General features: G+C 41.0%; 1 protein-coding gene across 1 annotated transcript in view; it reads right to left on the reverse strand.

Annotated features, from left to right (window-relative positions):
* Pasd1 (PAS domain containing repressor 1) overlaps positions 1-22,358 on the reverse strand; it is a 115,067-nt gene that overhangs the window by 86,182 nt on the left and 6,527 nt on the right. Inside the window, exon 2 of the mRNA XM_023706275.1 lies at positions 3,449-3,576. Within this exon, the coding sequence (XP_023562043.1) occupies positions 3,449-3,576 (128 nt within the window). The remainder of the gene's footprint in view (positions 1-3,448; positions 3,577-22,358) is intronic.

Below are 22,358 nucleotides of genomic sequence, written 5' to 3' on the forward strand. Positions count from 1 at the left end.
GGATCCCACTGTCACCCTTGGAAACTGCAGCTGTCCTCTCTGTCCAGTGTGCCCATTGGCACAGCCACACAGAGAACAAGTATTTACAATGCCATTGTGGAAGATAATCACAGTGTAGACGTGTACCTGTGAAATACGCCATGCAGTCTCACCTGTCAAGTACCATAATTACCCAGACACACATATATACGCTCTGTAGAAACAACTGCTCAAGTATAAGAAAAAAATAAATTGGACTTTTGAATCTCAATATGGTTCTATGTTTTTTTAAGTTTGTAGCCAACAAAGTAGGGCAGTATTTTTCAGTAGGACAGTATTTTTCATCAATTTGAATGAAGTCATCTTCTGTTGTGCTGGTAAGGTTTCTTAACAGCATTTAATCAGGGAGAAAGCACGATGTCTTTACCATTCTGTAGTAGACTGTAATGGTGTTAAGTGTGTGTAGCATCAACAGCTAGCTAACTCTGTAGGAATTTCCAAGTTATTTTCCACTGAAACTTTCTTCAAAAATTGTAAGTTAAATTATATTTCATCTACCACTCATCCATCTTAAAGGAGCATAAGGAACATAGGTGTGCAATGGATCAAATCAAGAGTGCAAAGAAATCTACGCTGGATAAAGCAGCATGCATGCCGTGCAGCATGCTGAGTGTAGCCAGACTGTCACGTGGTAGAGTCATGCTCTGCAGGAGATCCAGAAATAAGCCTGTGCTCTGGCTTCCTCTGTGGCATCCCTAGTGGGTACCTGTGAGGGTTTTTTATTTTTATGTTTTAAAATTAATTTTATTGAGAAACAAATAGTAATGAGACAGTTTCAAAACAGGATAGTAGAACAGTTACAATAATGAATACATTGCATATTGTTGTTTTTGTAGTATTCATAGTACAAGATGCAGACATGATACCCTGTCCAAACACTATTAGTACAAATCTTACTTCTCACTGAATTAAGAGAAGGGAGCTGTATATCTATCCTAACTATTTTGCATATACAGATACAAAATGGTCCTTCATTTATATCCCTCTTTTTCATTTAGTTTTGTCGGAGATGGGTATTCCATTGCCATTTAAATATTGTAGGTGCGTGAATTCAGCAAAACAATCCAATATAGTCCAGTAGTCCATAATAGTAGTGGGTTATCCGTAGGACTGTGCAGACCTCAAAAGTCATCTGCTCTAGCGGTGCTTTCTACCACCCTCTTTTTTCCCCATAATTTTACTGAAAAACAGATAGCAATGAGGCAGTTTCTAATCAAATTAGGGCAGTTTCAATAATTAACATATTTCATATTGTTTTTCCCAGTGGTTGTACAAGATGTAGACATGATATTTTATAACCTTAATTTTCTTCAGTAAGCTCTTACTTGTGCAGGCATTGGCGCTGACCTGGACAAAGTGTATGGGAAAACAATAAAAGAAATGAGCCCAAATGAGAGAGAGAGAGAGAGAGAGAGAGAGAGAGAGAGAGAGAGAGAGAGAGAGAACAACTCACACACTTGCATACACACACACTTGAACAGGTAAAATGTGTTCTTTCTTTTTTTTTTTCAGTACTGGGGACTGAACTCAGGACCTTGCACTTGCCAGGGAAGTGCTTATTCTACCGAGCTATCTCCCTGACCCTGTCTTCTCTTTCTTACACCAAAACAAAGGCTCTTTCTGAGCCCAGGTGCCTATTCTGTGACTCCTTCAGGGGACAGGTCATGCTAATATTGTCATCTGCATTCTCTACAGCCTAAGCTGTGCCTGGCAGAAAATTTGCGAAGAAATCTTTGTTGAATAAATGAATGAAGGGACATTGAGTCTTTCTTATAAAAATACTTGTGGCAAATCTAACATTGTTGGATATCTTTTCCCCAGATAATCTTATCTCTAAAAGACAGTCCAGCATGTACATACACACACATGTACACACACACGTGCATGCACAGGCACAGCAAACTCAGCTCTTGCAAAGGAACAAACCTGGATGAGAATGTATACCTCTGGTTGGTTTCCCACTTGAGGGAGTTTTGTGCAGTGTGTACTCCTAGCCCAAGACAATAAAGCATTCCAAAGTATCAAAACACTACTTACATCCTTGAATATTCTGCCAAAACAACTCAAACTTCTACATGGCCCAGTACAATCTTCTGTAAGTCTCTAAAACAGGTCAGCAAAGCATTAAATTCTTAATTTTGCTCTTATTCCAATGAAGACTCTGGGTGGTCCCTAAATCTTTGCAGGATTCTCCTTGTGTTGCCATCTCAGCAATTCACTTAGCTACAACATTTACACAAATCCATTCATGCAGGCCAAAGGCATGGCCAGGGCTGGAACAGAAGCTTTAGAGAAATGGATTCTGAGATAACTAGAGGCTGGATACAAAAGACCTTGACTGGAGGCCATTACAGACCGAAAACTGAACAAGGACAAGGCAGAAGCTTAGGGTACAGTGACATTAAATTAAACTGCCCTCACCACATCTTGGCATGTGAACCTACACAACTTACTTGATCTCGTTGAGCTTTAGTTTCCTCATCTGTATACTGAGACTAAGAGAGGTGACATATCTAGCCTAGTGCCATCCTTAGAATAAGGCCTCGGTGAATATTTTTAAAGTGTGAAAAAAAACGGGGTCAGCGAGATAGCTCAGCATACTAAAACACCTGCTTAGGCAAGCTTAGGCAAGTGCAGGGACCGCAGTTCAATCCTAGGCACCACATGCTATGCCAGTCACATCCCCAGGGCAAGCTGAGCTGGCTACAGAGTCCAGATGGGGTGGCGGCACTGGGGAAGCTGAAAATAGGAGGACCACTATGAATCTGAGCTGTGTAGTAAGTGAAACTCTGTACTACCACACACCATCATAGAAGTGATGGTAGCGCAGCCATGTCGATGGGCTTAACACCACTCAAACGCGTGCTTAAAATGGTGACTTTCATTTTCTACTTATTTCACCACTATGTAAAAATGTTTGAAAACAAGAATGAAGGTAGAGTGTGAAGACTGATCAAAAAGCAACATAGGGCCGGCCTGATACCTCAGTGGACTAAAGAGCCTGCTTACGCAGAGTGTAGTGGCCGGGGTTCGATTCCCACCCCAGCCTGCCATGCCAGCCCCCCTCCAGGGCACACTGAGATGGCGATTGAGACTGGGCGTGGTAGCGCGCCTGTAATCCCAGTGGTGGGGAGGCTGAAAACAGGAGAATCACTGTGAGTCTGATCTGCATAATGAGACCCTGTAGATCCTATCCTAAACACAGAAAAAAAATTAAATTTAAAAAATCAACACAGTATAGCTGAAATCTAGGTGATCTGGAAAGGTAGACTGGACAGGAAGCAAAAAGTCTGAACTACCAGTGAGTAGTGTGACTGTGACCTACCATAGTGCCCCATGGAGACCCTGGAAAGTCTACAACTCCAAGTGTTATGTTGGGAAATTGATACTGAGCATTTCTGAGGCTCACCCTGGGAATGGAATAGATTGCTAGAAAGAGGGTGGGGTTGAAGAAACGACCTCTTACTACTTCAAATTTGGTCCCCAACCCAGCAATACTGGTGCTGCCTGAGAACAACTTCTTGGGCTGTCCCCGACCTGAAGGAGAGGCACCAAAGTAACAAGCTCCCTTGGTAATCTTTCTTTTTTGTTTTTTCTTGTCTCTTGTTTTCATTTATTACCTTTTTTATTTTTTTTGCCATAATTTTATTGATAAATAGTAATGAGACAGTTTCAAATCAAATCGGTAGGACAGTTTCAATAATTAACACACTGCATACATTATTCTTAGTGGTTAATTGCTGTACAAGATGCAGACTTGAGATCCTATTTACAAACACCATTAGAACAAATCATTCTATTCATTAAGAGAATGTAACTATATATCTATCCTAACCACTTTGAATACACAGATACAAAATGGACATTCATCTGTATCCCCCTTTTTTGTTAAGTTCCATTATTTGAATATTATAGGTGTGTAAACTCAGCAAAATATTCTAAAAGAGTCCAGTAGCCCATAATAGTATTGGGTCTTCTGCTTAACTGGCAATGTCAGAAATTGTTGACCTGAGTCCCCCACAGCTCAACATAACAGCATAGCTTTATTTCTTATATTTCGTTTTTATACTTTTCTTCTGGATGGTTAAGACCAAGGTAAAGCAGGACCTATGCAACAAGAGTTGTAGCTTTTGGGTCTGATAAGGTCAGTGAAATCCCCTCAGGATTTATCCGGAGATCCTGTACCTCAGATTGTAGATCCTTTGTCAGTGTCAGCCATGTGGATGAGTCACGGCCATTGCTTGGCCAATGTGCTCTCTGTGAAAGCCTGAGAGAATGTTTTCTTTTCTTAAACAAACATTTACTTGTGAGACAGTATGGCAGCAATTGGTATGAGATGACAAGCAGCACACATTTAGAAGACCAGAATGACAGCCATTCCAAGCATGACCCTACTATTACACATTGCTATCTTCAGTGCAGTTGCTTAGTTCACAGGTATCAGCATATATACAACTGAACCAGAGCTTGGAACAAATGGACTTAGTGGCCATATACAGAGTGTTCCACCCAAACACAGCTGAATACACATTTTTTTCAGCTGCACATGTGTCATTTTCTAAAATAGACCACATACTAGCCCATAGGTCATGCTTAAGTATATGAAAGAAAACAGAAATTATCCCATGCATATTTTCTGAAACTGGAAATAAATGAGACAAGAAAACAGAAAAACCTCATAAATACATGGAAAATTAAACAACACCCTACTCAGCAACCAATGGGTTACAGATGAAATTAAACAAGAAACTGAATAATATCTACAATTCAATGAAAATTCAAACACAACTTACTGGAACTTATGGGATGCGAGGAAAGCAGCTCTTAAAGCGAAATTTATAGCTGTGAACTCACATATTAGGAAAACAGAACGGGAACACATAAACACCCTAATGCTGCACCTCCAACATCTAGAAAAGGAAGAGCAAACCAAACCCAAAGCCCAAAGACGGGAAGAAATCAAAGATTAGAGCAGAAATTAATTCAATTGAGATGAAGAAAACAGTTCAAAGAATTAACTAATCAAAAAGCTGGTTCATTGAAAGATTAAATAAAACTGATAAGCCCTTGGCTAACCTCATCAAAAAGAGGAAAGAAAAAATTCAAATACAAGCAATAAGGAATGAAAAGGGTGTAATTACCACAGACTCAGTGGAAATCCCTTGGTAACCTTTCAACACAACAGTGAGAACTGATGCAGGTCAGGCTGAAGAGGTTGGGGACCTGCAGCAGAAGTCTAACTGTGTCATCACGATTTACTGAGCTTGGTAGGTAGGCTCTGTGTATTTCACAAGGCATCCTTTCAGCCTGGCAAGCACCCTTCAATGCCATTATTACCCTGTTTCCCACAGGAGGGTACTGAGATTCAGAGTTAAAGTAGCTTGTCTGAAGTCACCCAGCTAGAACCTGGCAGCTCTGAGATATGAACCCAGCAATATGTAAGCTTTTGCTTCAGGTTCTCCTCTGTAGTGCTGTCAAAGCTCAAGGAAAATCAGCTTTCTGTCTTGTTTCACTTGTCTCTTCCTCAGTTATCAAACTCTGTGATTACTCAGGAAGTTTGCTAAATTGTCCCTAAGGTCGATCTGATGCGGAAGACAGCACATGACTACATGGAAAATGTCTGAGTCCAGTCCATAACAGCCACATACACTGGAGAAAATGGCCCCTGCAGCTCCATGAGGTTCCGTGCTCACTGCACACCCATTCTGGCTCCTGTTCAAGTGCCACCTTCAAATCAGGTGGGGTCTAAGTGAAATCCCCATCTCAGCCTGGGATCTAAGTGCAATCCCCATCTGACTTGCTTCCTCTTCATGGTTACCCCAGTGCCCTTCCCCCACCCTTTGGGCTTCCTCGAGGACCCCAAGACCATGCAGGAATTCTGCTGATCATAACAGGGAGGAATTCAATGTTCCCTTCCAGTGGCTAAAAGAAAAGTTCTGCAAAATTAAATCAATTACACGGGTTCTATAAAAATCCTCTGAAAAAAGCAGGAAGTCATGTTTTAATATTCACCAATTACAAAGAAAATCTCAGTTACATGAGAAAACTCTTCAAGTGTGACCATGAGCAATCCATTCCTACAAAGGAGGGCTGCCAAATCACCTGTATTCACACCCTCTTCGTTCTTGGCTTCCTTAGAAGGCCTGTGCCCAGCCCACTCTGTGCTTTGGAGCAGGTAAGAATCTTCAAGTGCATTCAAGCATCCTTACCTGTTCCTTCCCACTGCACTGGTAGGGCTCCAAGGCCCTGCCCCACCTTCTTCCCACCCAGAGCTCTCCAACATCCCCCTATGCTATTGTCACCTGAGTAGACCATGCCATTAAGCTCACTAAAGATCTAAGGGCACACTGTTGAGGATATTGTACTTGAACATGTCCTAAAATTTGATGTTTACATAGAGAAATATCCCTGTCTACTGCCCACCCATTATGACTCAGCTGTCTGCTCCAACTACTACTGATACTTGCTTTCCAGGCTCAAACAATGAGCATTGCCTTCCTCCACTATGCTCCCTTCTTCTCTCCCTGACATCACTTAGCCTTCATGTGTCCAAATTGGTTCCTCTCCAAAAGAAATGAATCTGGGAATTTACCAAAAATGAAGAATGAGAAACTTGCACAGTGTACTCAACAGTACTCCTGTGAGTAGGACTAAAGAACATGCTAAAAGCAAAGTCAAACAGGAGCAAATTCGCTCCTCCCATTGAATGAGGCTGGGTCGCATGGCCTGGTGTTGGCGTGACCACTGGACATGGGCATGGCACTGTGGGTCCTGTTTGCTGCAGTCGCTTGTCAGTGTGATGAAGACTGGCACCCAGACACTGCCTGCTTTGCACTCGAGATGATCTGATGTCTTAATACAAATGCTCACTAACCATGATGGCCACATAGACACTGAGTATAGACAGCTATCTAGAGGGGCAGCAAATGCAAGTGGTAGCAGAGTTAAAAACAGAGCGACATCCAATTTGCCCTGAACCAAATATGGAAGGTGTGAGCCCTCCTCCACTGAAGTCTCAGATCCCGAAGGATGCGGACAAGCAGGCCATTTATAGGTAGCACCAGGGTGGGCGCATGGGTTTTCAGAGGACCAGCAGAAGCAACCTGGCTGATGCCATCCAGAGCTGGTGGCAAGGCAGAGTTGTACAGTGTCACTGTGGAGTGGTGCAACACCTCCTTGGGGGAAAACTCCACTGAGTCAAGTTGATTTTACTTCTAACAACTAAAAGAGAATGTTTTGTAGTACCTTATATTTTAGGTAATCTTGCCAAAAGAAATCTTTAGGTACATATGGTCTTGTGTATTTGTCAGTGTTGCTGGGAATCAGACACTGGGCCTTGACCATGATAAGCGAGGGCTCTACCACTGAGCTACACCCCAGCCCAGACTCAGGGTGGGTTTGCAGGAGGATTCCACCAAACACATGAAGGAGAAAGGAACAGTGAGTCTGCACAGTGTCTTCCAGACAACCAAAGAGGGAAAAATGCTACCCAACTCACCAGGAACTGACTTATTCTGACACTGGCAGAGAAACACAGTATAAAACAAACAAAAAAAAAAGACCAGCATCCCTCCCAGTTTAGGTTCATCATATCAATAAAATGCTAACATATAAAATCTATTAATATATAAAAAGAAAAACTCCTATTGACCAAGTTAGTTTACCCTGAATACAAGACTAGTTAAACATTAAAAAATCCACTAGTATACAATATATCTTGATTCTTCTTTGTTCCACAATCCCCTCCCCTCCCTTAAACCTCCCCTTCCTTTAAAAAAAATCCATCAGTGAGATCCACAAGGTGATCCCATCCATTGATGTAGAAAAGCACTCAACAAACTCCAATCCATAACCATCCAATTAGGCTAAAAGTTGTTAGCTAAGGGCAATGTTAGGGGAGCTCTCTTCACTTGAGGCAGAGCATCCACAAACTGGCATATAGCTAATATCATATTTAATAGAAAAGACTGAGAATAAAGCTAGAGTGCTCACTGTCATTACTCCTGCCCAGCATTGTAATGGAAATTCTAGCCCAGGTTGTACAGCAGGAGTAAGAATAAAAGGCATACCAGAGGAGAAATGCTTAAAATGAAGGAATAAACTGGATGTGCACAGTGCCTCACACCTGTAATCATAGCCTGGGTGACGAAATGAGTACAAAGTGACCCTGAAGTATGTAATCCTCTGTCTCAAAAACAAACAAACAAAACTGTATAAATGGCAACTGCCTATATAGAAAAATTCCAAAAACCTTCCTCAAACTTATGCAAGTGATTTTAGTAAGGTTGTAGGATACAAGTGCAAGATATAAATCCTACTTCTATACCAGTAATGAACTGTTAGAAACTTGAAAGAAACTGGGTATGGTGGTGCACAGCTGTAATCCAGCATTTAGGAGGCTAAGGCAGGAGGACTGCCATGAATTTCAGGCCAGCGTGGACTCCATAGTGAGTTCAAGGCAATGTGAACTTCATGGCAAGACCCTGCCTTAAAGAAAGAAAAGGAGAAGGGGAGTGAAGGGAGGGGAGGAGAAATGAGGAGGAGGAGGAACAAGAAGAGGAGGAGGAGGAGGAGAAGAAGGAGGAGAAGGAGGAGAAGGAGGAGGAGGAGGAGGAGGAGAAGGAAGGAAGGAAGTTAAAAATGAAACATTTTATAAGAGGCTTCTTATACCTAAGAGAATTAGTATAAACCCTTTGTGATGAAAACTATAAAATGCTGATGTAAGCAATCAAAAAACCTGAATAAATGACAAGCAGTCCTCTTTCCTGGGCTAGAAGAGCCAGTGTGGTTATGGTACCAGTATCCTCAAACAGGCTGTAGACTTAACTCAATCCCAAACCAAGTCCTAGCAGGATGGTTCTGCACAAATAGGCAAGCTAATTCTAAACTGTATGCAGAACACAAAACTAGAATTTTTTTTTTGAAACATGATCTTACTATGTAGTTCATGTTGGCCTTGAGCTCGCTCTGTAGGCCAGGCTGGCCTGAACACTTGATGATCCTCCTGCCTCAGCCTCCTCATGTGCTGGAACTATGGTTGTGCACCACCAGGGCTGGCTAGAACAATTATGCAAAAGAAAAAGTTGGAGGAATAAACCTACGTCATGTTTAAAACTTACTGTGAAGTTACAGTAATGGAGGCCTGGTACCAGTGAAGGACAGCCATATAGAGTAGGGCATGAAACAGTGCAGAAACAGACCTTGATGAAAACGAGTCACTTGGCCACTGACGGAGGTGCAAAAATAGTTCAGCTCATCTTCAGCAAATGTGTGGGGACAGGTGCTCGTCTTATGTCCATAACAAAAGCCAGCCTACCTCAGCTTGGCCTTACATCTTAGACCCACATGTACTCTAAATGGATTACAGCTCTGTTATAGATTAAATACTGTAACTCTCCCAAAAGAAAATCTTTGTGGGCAAAAAGGTCTTAAGACAGCAAGAACATGATTATAAAATGAAAAGTTGAAAAATGGGACCTGATCAAAATTTAAAGCTTTGGTTGTGTCACAAGTGTTGCTAAGAGAATGAAGACAACCTGCACACTGGAGGAAGTACTGAAGGGTCCCACGGTCCTCTGAGGAGCTGTGTCTAGCTTAGAACAAGACTCTTCAAAACTCAGGCATTGGGCTGGGGAGATAGCTCAATGGAATAAGTGCTTGCCAGGCAAGTGCAAGGTCCTGAGTTCAATCCCTGATACCACAAAACTAAAAGCAAAAAACCTCAGCTGTGAGGAAAAACCAGCTCTGTAGTGACAAAACATATGAAGGAATCAAACAGTACTTCATCCACGCAAGAGGACCCAGAGGCGGCAAAATGCTGAGGAAAAGATGTGTTCCACATCACTGGCCATCAGAAAAATGCAAATGAAACTCAGAGCGAAGCCACCATCAGGACAGCTCAAATAAAAGACAAGACACACAGTGCCATGCAGTTGGGATGTGCCTGCCTTGTCGCTCAAGGCAGAAACCATTTATCACTTTCTCACATTTTGTGGGATCTATCAGGGCCACAAACTCCTGCTTGTTACCCCAAATAAATGCAAATTCAAGTTCAGAAAAAAAAGAGCAAATTCTGTATCTCACTATCCTAGTTGTCTTTACCAGATAGTCTTTACGCAAAAAGCAACGCCTCTTTCCTGAGGTCATATATAAATCAAATTGCATTTAGAATCATATAACATTTCACAGACATTTCTGGGACAGATTCTGACAGGTAGAGATGATGCTGATTTGTACTGCTTTTGAGATCAGGTTCAAAATTTCTAAATGCCAGAAAAAAACTCCATTAAAATTGTTGTACCAGGTGAGAGTCAGGAAGAAAGACGAAGAGCACAGAAGGAACAACAAAAAGGAGGCACAAAAGCTGGAACTGGATTCTATAAGGAGAAGGAAAGAATCCAGTTAAAGCAATTGCACTTTTTTGTTACAGGGCTGAGGGTGAGTCTTAGGGCCTCACATAAACGAGGCAAGTCACTGCCACTCAGCCACATGGCTGCTGCAGGCTCCCAAGGAAATCCTTCCTAAATGCAACCTCCCCAATTCACCAGTGAGGATCAGGGTTCCCTAGTTGAGAAAGGACATGGACAACACAAACACTGAACTGCTACAGCAGAAAGAACAAACTGTTATCACAGTACAACTATTTTGATCCACAATGTTTGAATAGAACACCCATTTCAATCCAGTGAGGAAAGTTAATGGATGTAATCTTGTCTAATAACAAAAATAATGTAACTTACTAAAATAGAGCCTTCAGAGATCCAGAAAAAGAGAGCTTTCTGGCTTGCACTGTACAGTATCTCTTATCCTGATTTTCTACCAATGTATTTTCTTGAATAGATAAGTCAATTAGCGAAAGAGCTAATTATTTTGCATTGGTTAAAGCACTGACATTTGCAAACAATTCCTTAAATTTTGAGTTGAATCAGGGTAATCTCCATTCCTCTCATGTCCATGTCAGGGTCCTGCCTGCCTTAACGTGTCCAGCTTGTAGTCTTCTGACACAATTAACCTTTCGTTCTTTACAAAAGCAGGATAACTTCTCTGTGGGGGCTTGCATAGCCGCGCTATACTCTAAAAATCTCCCATTACTGGACTAATAGGGCTAAAACTTTATTTCATTTAGGTATTTATTTTCCTACTTACATATTAGAATTTATAGAAACTGGGGTTATTCTAGTCACTTATCTAATTCAAACAATTTACAAATGATCAAAAATACCACAGAAAGGTTAGTAAAAGGTCTGCATTGCACTTGAAGCTTCCATTCATTTGTGAGAGAATATTTTACATGAAATAATCTACACTGGCTCTATTTTATGTACAATATAAATAGGTGTTGGTTTTTAAAAACTGAATGTTAAAAAGAACTCCCATCACATTTATCAAAAAGAAAACTCAATAAAATTTGACACAAAAGATGTAAAGTTTTGTAGAGTGGAGAAAACTACATTTTCCTGTTCCCTTAAAGAACAGTTAATTTACAAAACCCCAAGCAAACTCATTCTGTTATAGTAGAAAAGGAAGAATTGTCAGAAATGTGGAATTCTATTTTTTGGGGGTATCAGGAATTGAACTCAAGACCTCAGGTGCTGCACTGCTGAGCTACATCCCCAGCTCTCTAGAATTCTATTTGGTTTGGACACAAATAACTCAGCTGATGGTTCTACAAAAATAAAAGAAAACAACACGTCCTGTGGCTATGATGGCTAGGCAACTGCACTACCTCCTATAAACAAGTTCAGCCCTGAAACTCTTTAACCCCCTCACTGAAGCAACAGTACCCCCAAGCCCTCACAAGGAAAGAACTTCTTTGTCCACTAGGGGTGAGGCTGGTCTCCACACCGCCTCTCCAAGAGATGAAGTCAGTTATCAAAGTTATCTCAGAGCCAATCAGAGAAGGGAAAAGAAATCTCTGACAAATGTCATCCCTGCGTTTATCGGTCAGCTTTACTACCCGCAGAACACAATACCCAACACCCACAGTTTCGTGTGGCTCAGTTGCAGAGGTTTCAGTCCACAGCTGGCTAACTGATAGGCAGGAGCATGAGTAGTGATGGACATGGCAAAGCAAAGCTGCTCCCTTCATGGCAGCTAGAATGCAGAACAAGAAGAAAAGCACCAGAAAGGACCAGGGACCAGATACAGTCCCCAAGGTCACACCTGCCCAGACACACCCAGAGTGTGCTTTCAAGTATCTCTTAAGGCAATCAAGATGACAAGATGAACATTATGTGATAGTGTCTTAGGGCAAAACAGTCTCAACAAATTTATTTTTGATCTGAGGAATTGACTAGCTTTTTGTCATCTCTGTAACAGAGGGAATGTTTAAGGCCAGAAGACAAGGTTATTGTTGTTTTGGCAGTACTAGAATGGGAGCAAGAGCTTGCTGTGCCCTAGGCAGGCATTTTACCACTGAAACACACCCCCAGCTTAAGAAGGTCAGTTGTTTAATTTACTGAAAATACCCAGGAGTTTTTGCTGCCTTCAATCCTGGCTGAGATCTAAGTCAGTGCATCATAAAATTTGGCACAAGAAATACTCAAGAGTAATTGTCCTAAGAAGTTTAGCACTGCAATTAATTGCTGGTATGCTTCATTCTCAGAAATGACCAGTGAGCATTGCTCCTGGAGATTCACAATTGCCTGGGCCAAATGTCACTTCTCACATCTAAAAGTAAATAGGATTTTCTAAAGGTCATGGTCTTGTAGAACACTAATGCCAATATTAATAAGTACCAAAAAAATAAAATTGAAGTGTCCCTGGTTGAGTATATTTGGAAAATGGTTAAATATAGTGAAGCAGGTTTCTTGTCTATAGGAGATCTTAGCACTTTTAACAGGTTTAGAAGCATGGGGACCTCCAAGATAACTTCAGTGCATGGGTGTGTGCTAGTCTTTGCTTTACAACACGTTCTCTCTTCTTTATTAGTGTGTGTTCATGACACACGATTACATTCATCATAGGGAGTTGGTACATGTACATATCACATTACCACTCATTCTTAAGCACCTAGCACGACAATATACATTCTGGCTTATAAATGATGAAGCAGAACATGTGAGAACCTAACAATAACTATTTAATAAGGTCTGCAACAAACATACCAGATTTGGGATCCCTCCAATCTTTTTTCTTATTTTTGTATTTTAGGGAAGGGTCTACAGGGTATTCAGCGTCTCTCTACTACTAGGTCGGACTCATAGTGATCTGCCTATTTACAGCCTCGAAAGAGCTGGGATTACAGGTACACACACCATGCCCAGTCTCAATTGCTGTCTCAGCGTGCCCCAGGGGTGGCGCTGACAAGGCATTCCTCCAATCTTTATGAAGGATACAGGAAAGGACGAATATGGTGAAGGGTTTATTGGTTTCACTGCCAAGGCACTTCCAAAAAGTGCCCTGCATAGCCTTAGCCTGCCCAAACACCTGGGAAGCGGTGTAGGGATAAAGTGCAGTCACCTAAACTTGCTTTTAAAGAACAGTATGAACCCTAAGTTAATATGTCCTTAATTTCTGACATGTAAAAGTAACTATAAAGGCAGAAGTAAGGTAATAACTGTCTATCACGTACACTACCATCATAGAACTCCCAGTCTAAAGGAAGATTCTCATATGGAATGTCACACTTCACAATAACAAACTCTTTCTAGTGAGATTTTTTTTTAAATAAAATGAACAACTTGGCATGAAAGAAATGTAAGCCTCATCAAATTTCTAAAAACAGATTTAAGGAACACTGGACAGCTGCATACCTAGAAAAATGTCCCTACTAAAAGAATTGGATGAAAATGAGTTGGAAGTGTTACATTTTAAGAGTTGTCAACCTATTTTCCGTATTTCATCACTTTTTCATTGCAAAAGTTCCTAGGCAACCAAAATTATATTTATTGCAATAAATAAATGTTACATTTAATCTTATACCTTACAGATCAAAGGAAGTACATAGGTTATTTTTTACTGATGAGAGAGTATGATCCTATAAATATCTATATAAACACAAAATTAGATGAAAAACTTAACTATTTGTATTCACTTCTGTTTGTAAGGTTGGAGTTTATATCAGAATATCCTCACAAGGCCTCATGTATATAGAAGTGGGGCTTTTGAAAGGTGACTAGATTAGGTGGGCATTATTGCTGACTTACTGCTAGCAGGTGGAGCCTAGGTCGGAGAAGCGTTTAGAGAGTGCATGACCTGGAAGGGTTTCTTTTCCTCCCTGGCTCCCATCTTCACGCTCTGCTTCCTGCTCACTGTGGACTGAACAGCTTGTCCTCCTACATGTCCACCTGCTGTGCCGGCCTGCCTTGGAACCAGCTGAGAATAGACTGAAACCTCTACAAACCATTAGGCAAAAATAAACCTTTCTCTCTTTAATTCCTGGGTATTGGGTATTGTGTCTCAGCAACAAGAAAGTGATAAACACAGATTTTTGGTATCAGAAAAGGGGCCTTTTGCTGTGACACTATCTGACTATATGGTTTAGAAGCCTTTGGGACTGGTTCCAGGGAAGAGTTTGGAAATGTTTGGAGCTAGAGAAGCAGTCCTTGAATGCTATAAGCCAAGCTCAATGGCAGATTCTGGGCAGAGCTCAGAAGATAAGAAGTCTAAGGTTTTTAAAATTTTATTTATTTATTTGCAGTACCAGGGATTGAACTTGGGACCCTGAGCTTGCCAGGCAAGCACTTATTCTGCTAAGCGATCTTCCTGGCCCAAAGCCTGAGTTTTTAAAAGCAGATGTAAAAGACAAGGCTTAGGAAGGTTCAGTTGAGAAGAACTCCACTGGAAATCAGACTCAAACCACACCTGTTATACTCTAGCAGGAATTTTGTCCGAATTTTGTTCATGTCCCCCTACTTTATGGAAGACTAAAGTTACAGCTAGTAAACTAATCTGGTTGGGGAAATTTTAAGGCAGCCTAACATTTAGGCTGTAGCACAGATACTACTCATTGTTTTTAGCCAAGTTTATACTGAAAATCAAGAGAAAATGGCATGATTAAATGATTCAAAGTTTTGAGTTGGCCAGAAAAGTACCCTGGTTAATTTGAAGCCCCTCGAAATTGGAGCAGAGAAGCTTTTGTTGCAGAAAAAATTAGCATTTAAAGAGAAGCCAAGTGCTTTAACTCAGGACCACAGAAAAGATGGCCTGAGGATATCATAAGAACCAGTGAGACCCCACCCTTTGCCAGGCCAAATTTGCAAAAGTGAAAGACTGTGCTTTGAGAAGAAAGCCCCAGAGCATCCTGTGCTGCAAGTGCAGCCTAGGGAATTGATTCCCTGAGATTGTGTTCAAGGTGCTCAGCCCTCCCAGTAGTCGGGCTTTGGCAGTCAAGATTCAAAAGGAGTTGGCTAGTACAGCAGCCCAAGGCAGACCTCTATACCTTCCACGCAATGCATATTAACCAGCATGTAGAATGCAAGAATTGTGGGGTCAGAAAAGCTTCCACCCAGCTGTCAGAAGTTCTGAGAGGCCAGGCAATGTACCCCTGAAGAGAGCAGTACGTGAAGCTGTAAGTGTGAAGCTGAACATGCAGTGGAAGTTGAAACTTCCAGTAAGTTGAAATGCCAGGTACATGGATCATATGAGGAAAGAAGCAGCGAATAAGCAAAGTGAGCCCAAGAGAGAAGCCATGAGGGTTACAACTACTGGCAATGCCATAAAGGCAGGGCTGCCCCATGCCCTTTAGATTTCATATCTATCTATAACTTGCCCCAGGTACAACTACAGGATTTAATGTTTTCCCTGGTGGGTTTTGGTCTTTCTCACTGAAATCCCACTGTTTTTTATCCTTGTGTTTCTCTTTTGGAAATAGGAACATTTATCATATGCCACTGTATGTTGGCAGCATTTAACTTTCGCTTTGATATTCACAGAAGCTCACTGATAAGTGTTTGTCTTAGGTCTCAGAGGGGACTTTGGACTTGGACTTTTCAGCAATACTGAAACTGTTAAGGCTTTGGCAACTCTTCAAGATGGACTAAATGCACTTTGCATCAAGGGATGAGCATGAGTCTTTGGTGTCTGGGGCAGAATGTTATGTCATATAAATATGTGCCCACAAAGTCTCCCCCATGCAAAAGACTACATTGTGGAGGCATTAAAGCTAGCTTAAAGTTAGGAGGTGGGGTCTAGGCAGGTGAGGGAGGTCAGTGAGGAACCTGGTTTAGAAGGGTCTTATCTCCCTCACCAGTCCTTTTTTCTGGTGTGCATGTGGTGAGACGCTCTCTTCTATGATGCCCCTCTGCCACGCAGCCCTGCCCTGCCAGCTGAGTATGGACTGAAACTTCTACAGCTGTAAGTCAAAATAATCTTCCTTTAACTTGTGGGTGACAGCTATGTTGTCTCAGTGATGAGACAAATCTGTTGTACAACTGAGTACACATAATACAGATGCTCCCCTTATTGGTCTAAAATCACCAATTTATCAAAACTCAAGATACTATTTCTATTTGATTTCATAGTTCTCAGAGAAATGGGTAAAGTACTGCATTTGGAGTAAACACAGAATATCATCATAAAATAGCACTTGCATCTTGAAATTATAGCTGTCATTGATTTATTTCAAGAATATAACTAAATAGATACTTTTATTATTTATGAAATAAAATTCACATGTATTCAATTGCATCATGTTAAGAGTTGATTGTGACTACTGATTGATGCCACATATGGCTTTAAGCCTGACTGAAAATGTCTTAAGTGTGTGACTTATTGACTAAATCAGATGTCATTATTGTTTTAAATTGTGGCTCACTGCTCAGGTTTTCCCCAATCATTTACAACTAGATGATGTGTTTCAAATCACAGAGGAATCTTACTTCTGTTAGATTACAAGTGTATAGTAAAATACAAAATGTAAGTTCAAAAATAAAGTCCAACAATGAGAGATTAAGAAACTAAGTATTGGGGAGGTGTTAAAAAAAAGAAACTAAGTATTAATATCCATGGGCACTGGATAATCTAGCCAAAGCACCTTTAAAAATGATTTTTCAGGCCAGGCAGGAGGCATGCTCCTATAATCCTAACACTTGGGAGACTGATCCAAGACGATTGCCAGGAGTCCAAGGCCAACCAGGGCTGTACATTGATTTTAGGACCAGTCTAAATCACATAGGAAAACACTGTCTCAAAATAAATTTTTTTCAAACCAAAAATACTCATTCTAGTAACACCAGAAAATGCAATATTCATGAAACTGTATATGTGAGAATCTTTTTCAACAACCTAGAAGACCTTCTAGATTAAAAAAGACTTTTCCATGGAGTCTTAGGTCCTTCCTATGTACAGCACACACATGTAATCCCAGCTACTTTGGAGGCTGAGGCAGGAGGATCACAAGTTCACAGCCAACTTGGCGAATGTTGTGAGAACCTGTCCCAAAAAAAAAAAAAAACTAGAAAGAACAGGACAAATAGCCCCTTGGTGAAGCATCCTTCAGTTCAATCCCAGGTTATGCATAATAAAGTATATAAAATTAAAAATAAAATAAAGTAAAAGGGGCACATAAAAGGTTCAACATGCAATCTCTCCACAGATATGTACCAAATGTGTTGTCATAGCTTGGTACACATACTCCTCTGCTGTCTGCCACTTTGCAGCCTTGAGCAAGCTAAAGTTGCCTCAACCTATCATGCAAAAGCCTCTAAAAATGCCTCAGGTGACCCCCTCTTCTCGCACCATTCCTCATGTCCTCTGAATTCTAGAAGCGTCAGCATTCCCAAGATGTCCACTCTTCATTCTTTAAGAACCAGAGGACTGGGTTGTGGGTCACTGGCAGTGTTCATCTAGCACAAGCAAGATGCCGGGCTCCATCTTCAATACCATAAACCAAGCCAAAATCTTTAGTGGGAAAGTTTTCTATCTTCTGTCTATTTTGGCTTCAAATATTGAGAGCCAAACAGCAAAACAAGTCAAAGAAAATGATACTGGAGCAGTGCATCAAAGAACTGCTTGTGTGTGTGTGTGTGTGTGTGTGTGTGTGTGTGTGTGTGTGTTTCCAGGGAGGGGCCTGAGGACTCCTGCATGCTAGCAATCTCTCCACCATGACTGAACTTTCAAGCAGGAAAATTCACACATATCAACTGAGAGAAACAATTCATTCAAGTCAAGAATTTGAAAATATTACAGATGCTATCAGAACATTTTAGGGCACTTTGATTTGATTTTGCACTACTGAGGACTGAAGCCAGGACCTTCCCACTGAGCCACATCCCTAGCTCTTCTTTTACTTTTTACTTTGAGACAGGGTCTCTTTAAGCTGCCAATGTACCCAAAATGGGCTCAAACTTGCTATCCTCCTGCCATAGGCTCCCAGAGTGCTGGAATTACAGGTGTGTACCACTATGTGCAGCTTTCAGGCCACTTTTAACCCTCATTTACTAAGGTGCCTGCTTCTTGATGCCACCGGTGATTACAAGGGAAGCAAGAAAGGTATTTCGAGGACCTTTCTTATTTCCAGGCAAACTGAAGTGTTGAATGTGATTGCAAGTACTTTTGTTTACTTGTTCACCATTTGTACCCCAGATTGTTGTCTATTATGGGCACAGCACTGTGTCAGCTGTTCTTACTGCTATTTTATTGATGTTGCTATCATCTCTAAAAGCAAAAATACCTGACAGAAATAAGTGTATTACTAGGGATACTGCTTGCCTGGTGTACTCAGGTCCTGGTCAATCCTCAACACTGCAAAAAGAAAAATGATTCAAGAAGCTCTATTAGCAGGACCAATGAGAGTTCATGATGTAAGATGCAGGACCAGCAGCAGCTTCAGACTTGAAACGTACTCCATTCAGAGCGCCCCCTACTAGTGCTACTGGCCAGTGACCTCGAGCATCACAAACTTTTCCTCACTACACAGTCCATCAGATGGTCTCAGAGACCACTGTAATTCTCTATCTGAATGTTGGGAATGAGAAGGACTGATGGTTTGTAAGGAAACTTACTTTAGTTTTCTTTTAGTAGTACTTGTTCATTCATAGTCCTTTTTATTTTTCAACAATACACGTTTGTAGTATGTAACACTTTATCTTATGGAATAAGTACATGTATTTAAGGTATCTTAATCATTTTATTCCCCTTCCTTTCTCCTATTTTAGTCTTCTTATCCTTAAAAGTGTTATGTTTAAAAAATAGAAAGGAGAAATAGTGCAAATATCACTACCATTCTGGTGCAAATATTATCATTCTAGAGTATTCCTTTCCAGTCTATTTCACATTGCTGTGAAAATCTGTCTATATAGATTTATCTATAAATCTATGGCTATCTATAAAATATAAAGAATCCACCAAAATGTATATAGCAGTAGAAATGTGTATAAATATTTTAATACTGAATTTATATAGACATGAAAATCCTACTGTGTATGTGGACAAAGCAGTCAATTTACTGAGAGTCAACATCTAGTGTGTATTTAAATGTACAGCAAGAGTTTTCAGTTTGTTAGGCACACTTGGTGAATTAGGAAAAGGGCCAAAGAAACTTTCCATTTTCTGAAAAAAAAAAAACCCTCCATACTGTTGCTGGCTCCTGTGAGCCGCTCCCTCCCCAGCCCCTATGTCTGCACTATTCCTTTCCTCAGTGCTCATGACTAAGACCCAAACACCACACACACACAGAAGTGGAAGCTGTAGACCCCTTCTTGAAGCAACGTGATCCTTCCTGTGCAACACAGGAAGAGATGATCAAATACCATCTCCACCCTCACACTGCCAAGCCTCATATCCAGCCTTCATTTTGGCTCTTGTGGACCATCTAGAAGAACAAAATAGCTCTCATAGAGTGTCCAGATTCTTTGTGTTGATTGATTTTGTGAATTTTACCTCAAAAAGAAAGCATTTTGTGCACACAGACCTTTGCATCTACACAAATTCCTGTTACTTGAACACTTTCTCATTCCCAAGGGCTGTGTAAGTCTATGCTTTACACTTGCAGCTAGGTTCTCAAGATGGTAGTAAAAGCAAGCAGACAGGAAAGATAGCAAGGATTAAACAGCCTAAGTGCAAATATATGTACAAACCACCAGGAATATTTGAAAGTGCTCCTGACTCAGCCTGAAGGTTTCACAGTTTAAAGCCTTTACCAGTGACGGCAAACCTCTTCAAGCTTTCAAAGATAACAAACAGCTGTCTGTGGCACATGTGCTGGAGGTTCACCACCATTGGCCTAAACTTCAATGCCTTTTATCAGAAAACAACTTCATTCCCCATACTGGAAGATAGGAAGTTAGAGTGGTATAATATCCAGTTTGAAATTATCAATCCAGTGGCAACTAGGAGAAACTAACAGAAATCAAAACTGTCCTTAAATTTCTAATTCTTGAGATCCAATCCCAGCTGTGAACTGCCGTGTAATTTTAAGCAAGTCACCTAACCCCTCTGAATATCTGTATGTCTCATTTACTCTTCTCTCACTGCTGGGACAGCTACTGAATCCCCAAAAGGAAGGACAGAAAGGTTTACTTAACTCACAGTTAGTGGAGGTTTTAATCCATACTCAGCTGGCTCCAAGGCAGAGTGGCACATGGTAACAGAGCAGCTGTGCATGCAGGCAGCAAAGAGCACAAGGAGAAGCAGCAGCTCAGGCAGCTAGCTAGCCTCTCTCCCCTCCTCACATTGTAATGTACAGTATCTGACCAGGGCACTCACACCCATAGTCCTAGCACTGGATCATGAATCAGTAACAAACCCCAGAAGCCACCCCATGACTGCTTGAGGCTTTGAGGGGGGACAACTAAATGAAAATCATAACATGCAAAATAGCGTTAAGCCCTGGCCCTTTCGTGGAAAGCTGCCACCTGTAGTATCAGATGCCATAAAGGTTAAGAAAGTTTGTGAGAAAGGTACACTGAAACCAACATATTTGTTAAGAAGGTTTACATTAACAATAAAACACCTCTAGAAAGACACCTTTGGCATTCAACGTCTATTGGGCTGTATTCTTGGGAGGGAGGAGTGAGGAGAAAAACAAGATTTTTTTTTTTAAAAAACAAGATTGACAGAGCTAAGAAGCAAAATGTGCACTATCAAAAACAGAAAAGAAAAAGTCTTGGAATACAATGTACATACAAATATTATGAGTAAACAGTAGTGTAGATAGAACACCAATCAAATTCGTGAATTTATGCTTTAATTTCTAAAATTGAGCATTTGTTTGATTGGGTAATGCTGAAAGTGATGACCTTGTGAAAAAGCTGATGACCCTTAGCTCCCTGTCCTCTCAGAGGTAGGGGTACACTCATCAGTAGTCATGAACACTCCATAATGGAAGAGAAACCTATTACTTAAACAATGGGTCCATCTGCCTACAAAGCCTCCACTCTACCTAGGACCTTAGCAAGACTAGAATCCGAACCCATCGACTCCATAAATACATTTCCACTAATAAAAGTAATGTAATGCTTCTCATAAACAGCACTTGTAAGTCAATTTAACATTCATGCAGTGTTAGGAGAAAGCTTTACATAGATGTTAAGCTCTTGATAAAGAGCAAAAGGAAAATACAAATTATTTACACAGTGTGAATTGGGAAACCTAGTTAGTAGCTAGTTTGTGTTTTCCACTTAAAAACTTGACAGTAGGTTCTGGGAGTACAGTTCAATCCCTGCTACCAGAAAAAGTCTAATAATTATTTAGCTGTTGTCCTTTAAGGGTCTGATGTTTCTAAGTGTCACCTTGAAAATCCAGTGGAAGCCTTTGTCAGCACAGATGGAGGCAAGTATTTTTGTCTTGTTTTGATTGCTTTGGTGCTGGACATGGAATCCAGGGCCCCTGCACATGCTAGGCAAGCACTCTACAGGCACTGAGCTACACCCCAAGTCCCAGAGCAGCTTTTCATGGTTGCAGTGAGTAGGCACTGATTCAGTTCTCCGACACCAAAGTCATAAAGAGATACTTATAGTCCCCAGATCCTCTGCCAAGGGGAAACTGCATCTTTATCTCCAGTTTACATTGGACTCTTGATGCTTATCCAATGATTTCCTAGACATCCTACCTGCACCTCTCCTGATGAGGTCCAAAATAAACTGGTCCAAACTACTCTGTCAGTAAGTGGGGCTGACCACATAATCAAGACATTTACAAGATCATTCCTAACACCCCAACTCCACAATTCACCTCAGCCCAGGAAGTCCTGATGAGACTACTTCCACATCAAGTGCTTTATGAGGTATCACTCTCTTTCTTAAAAGCTGCAAAAGTTCCCTACAATCCAGGACAAAAGGGCTGGGGAGCTAAGTGGTAGAATGCCTGCCTAACATGCCCAAGTTTGTGTGCTCAAACCTCAGCAGCACACGCGTGCGTGCCATAAATGACAATACCTC

This window comes from Octodon degus, unplaced genomic scaffold (assembly GCF_000260255.1).
Source record: "Octodon degus isolate 3935 unplaced genomic scaffold, OctDeg1.0 scaffold00249, whole genome shotgun sequence".
Classification (NCBI taxonomy): Eukaryota; Metazoa; Chordata; class Mammalia; order Rodentia; family Octodontidae; genus Octodon; species Octodon degus.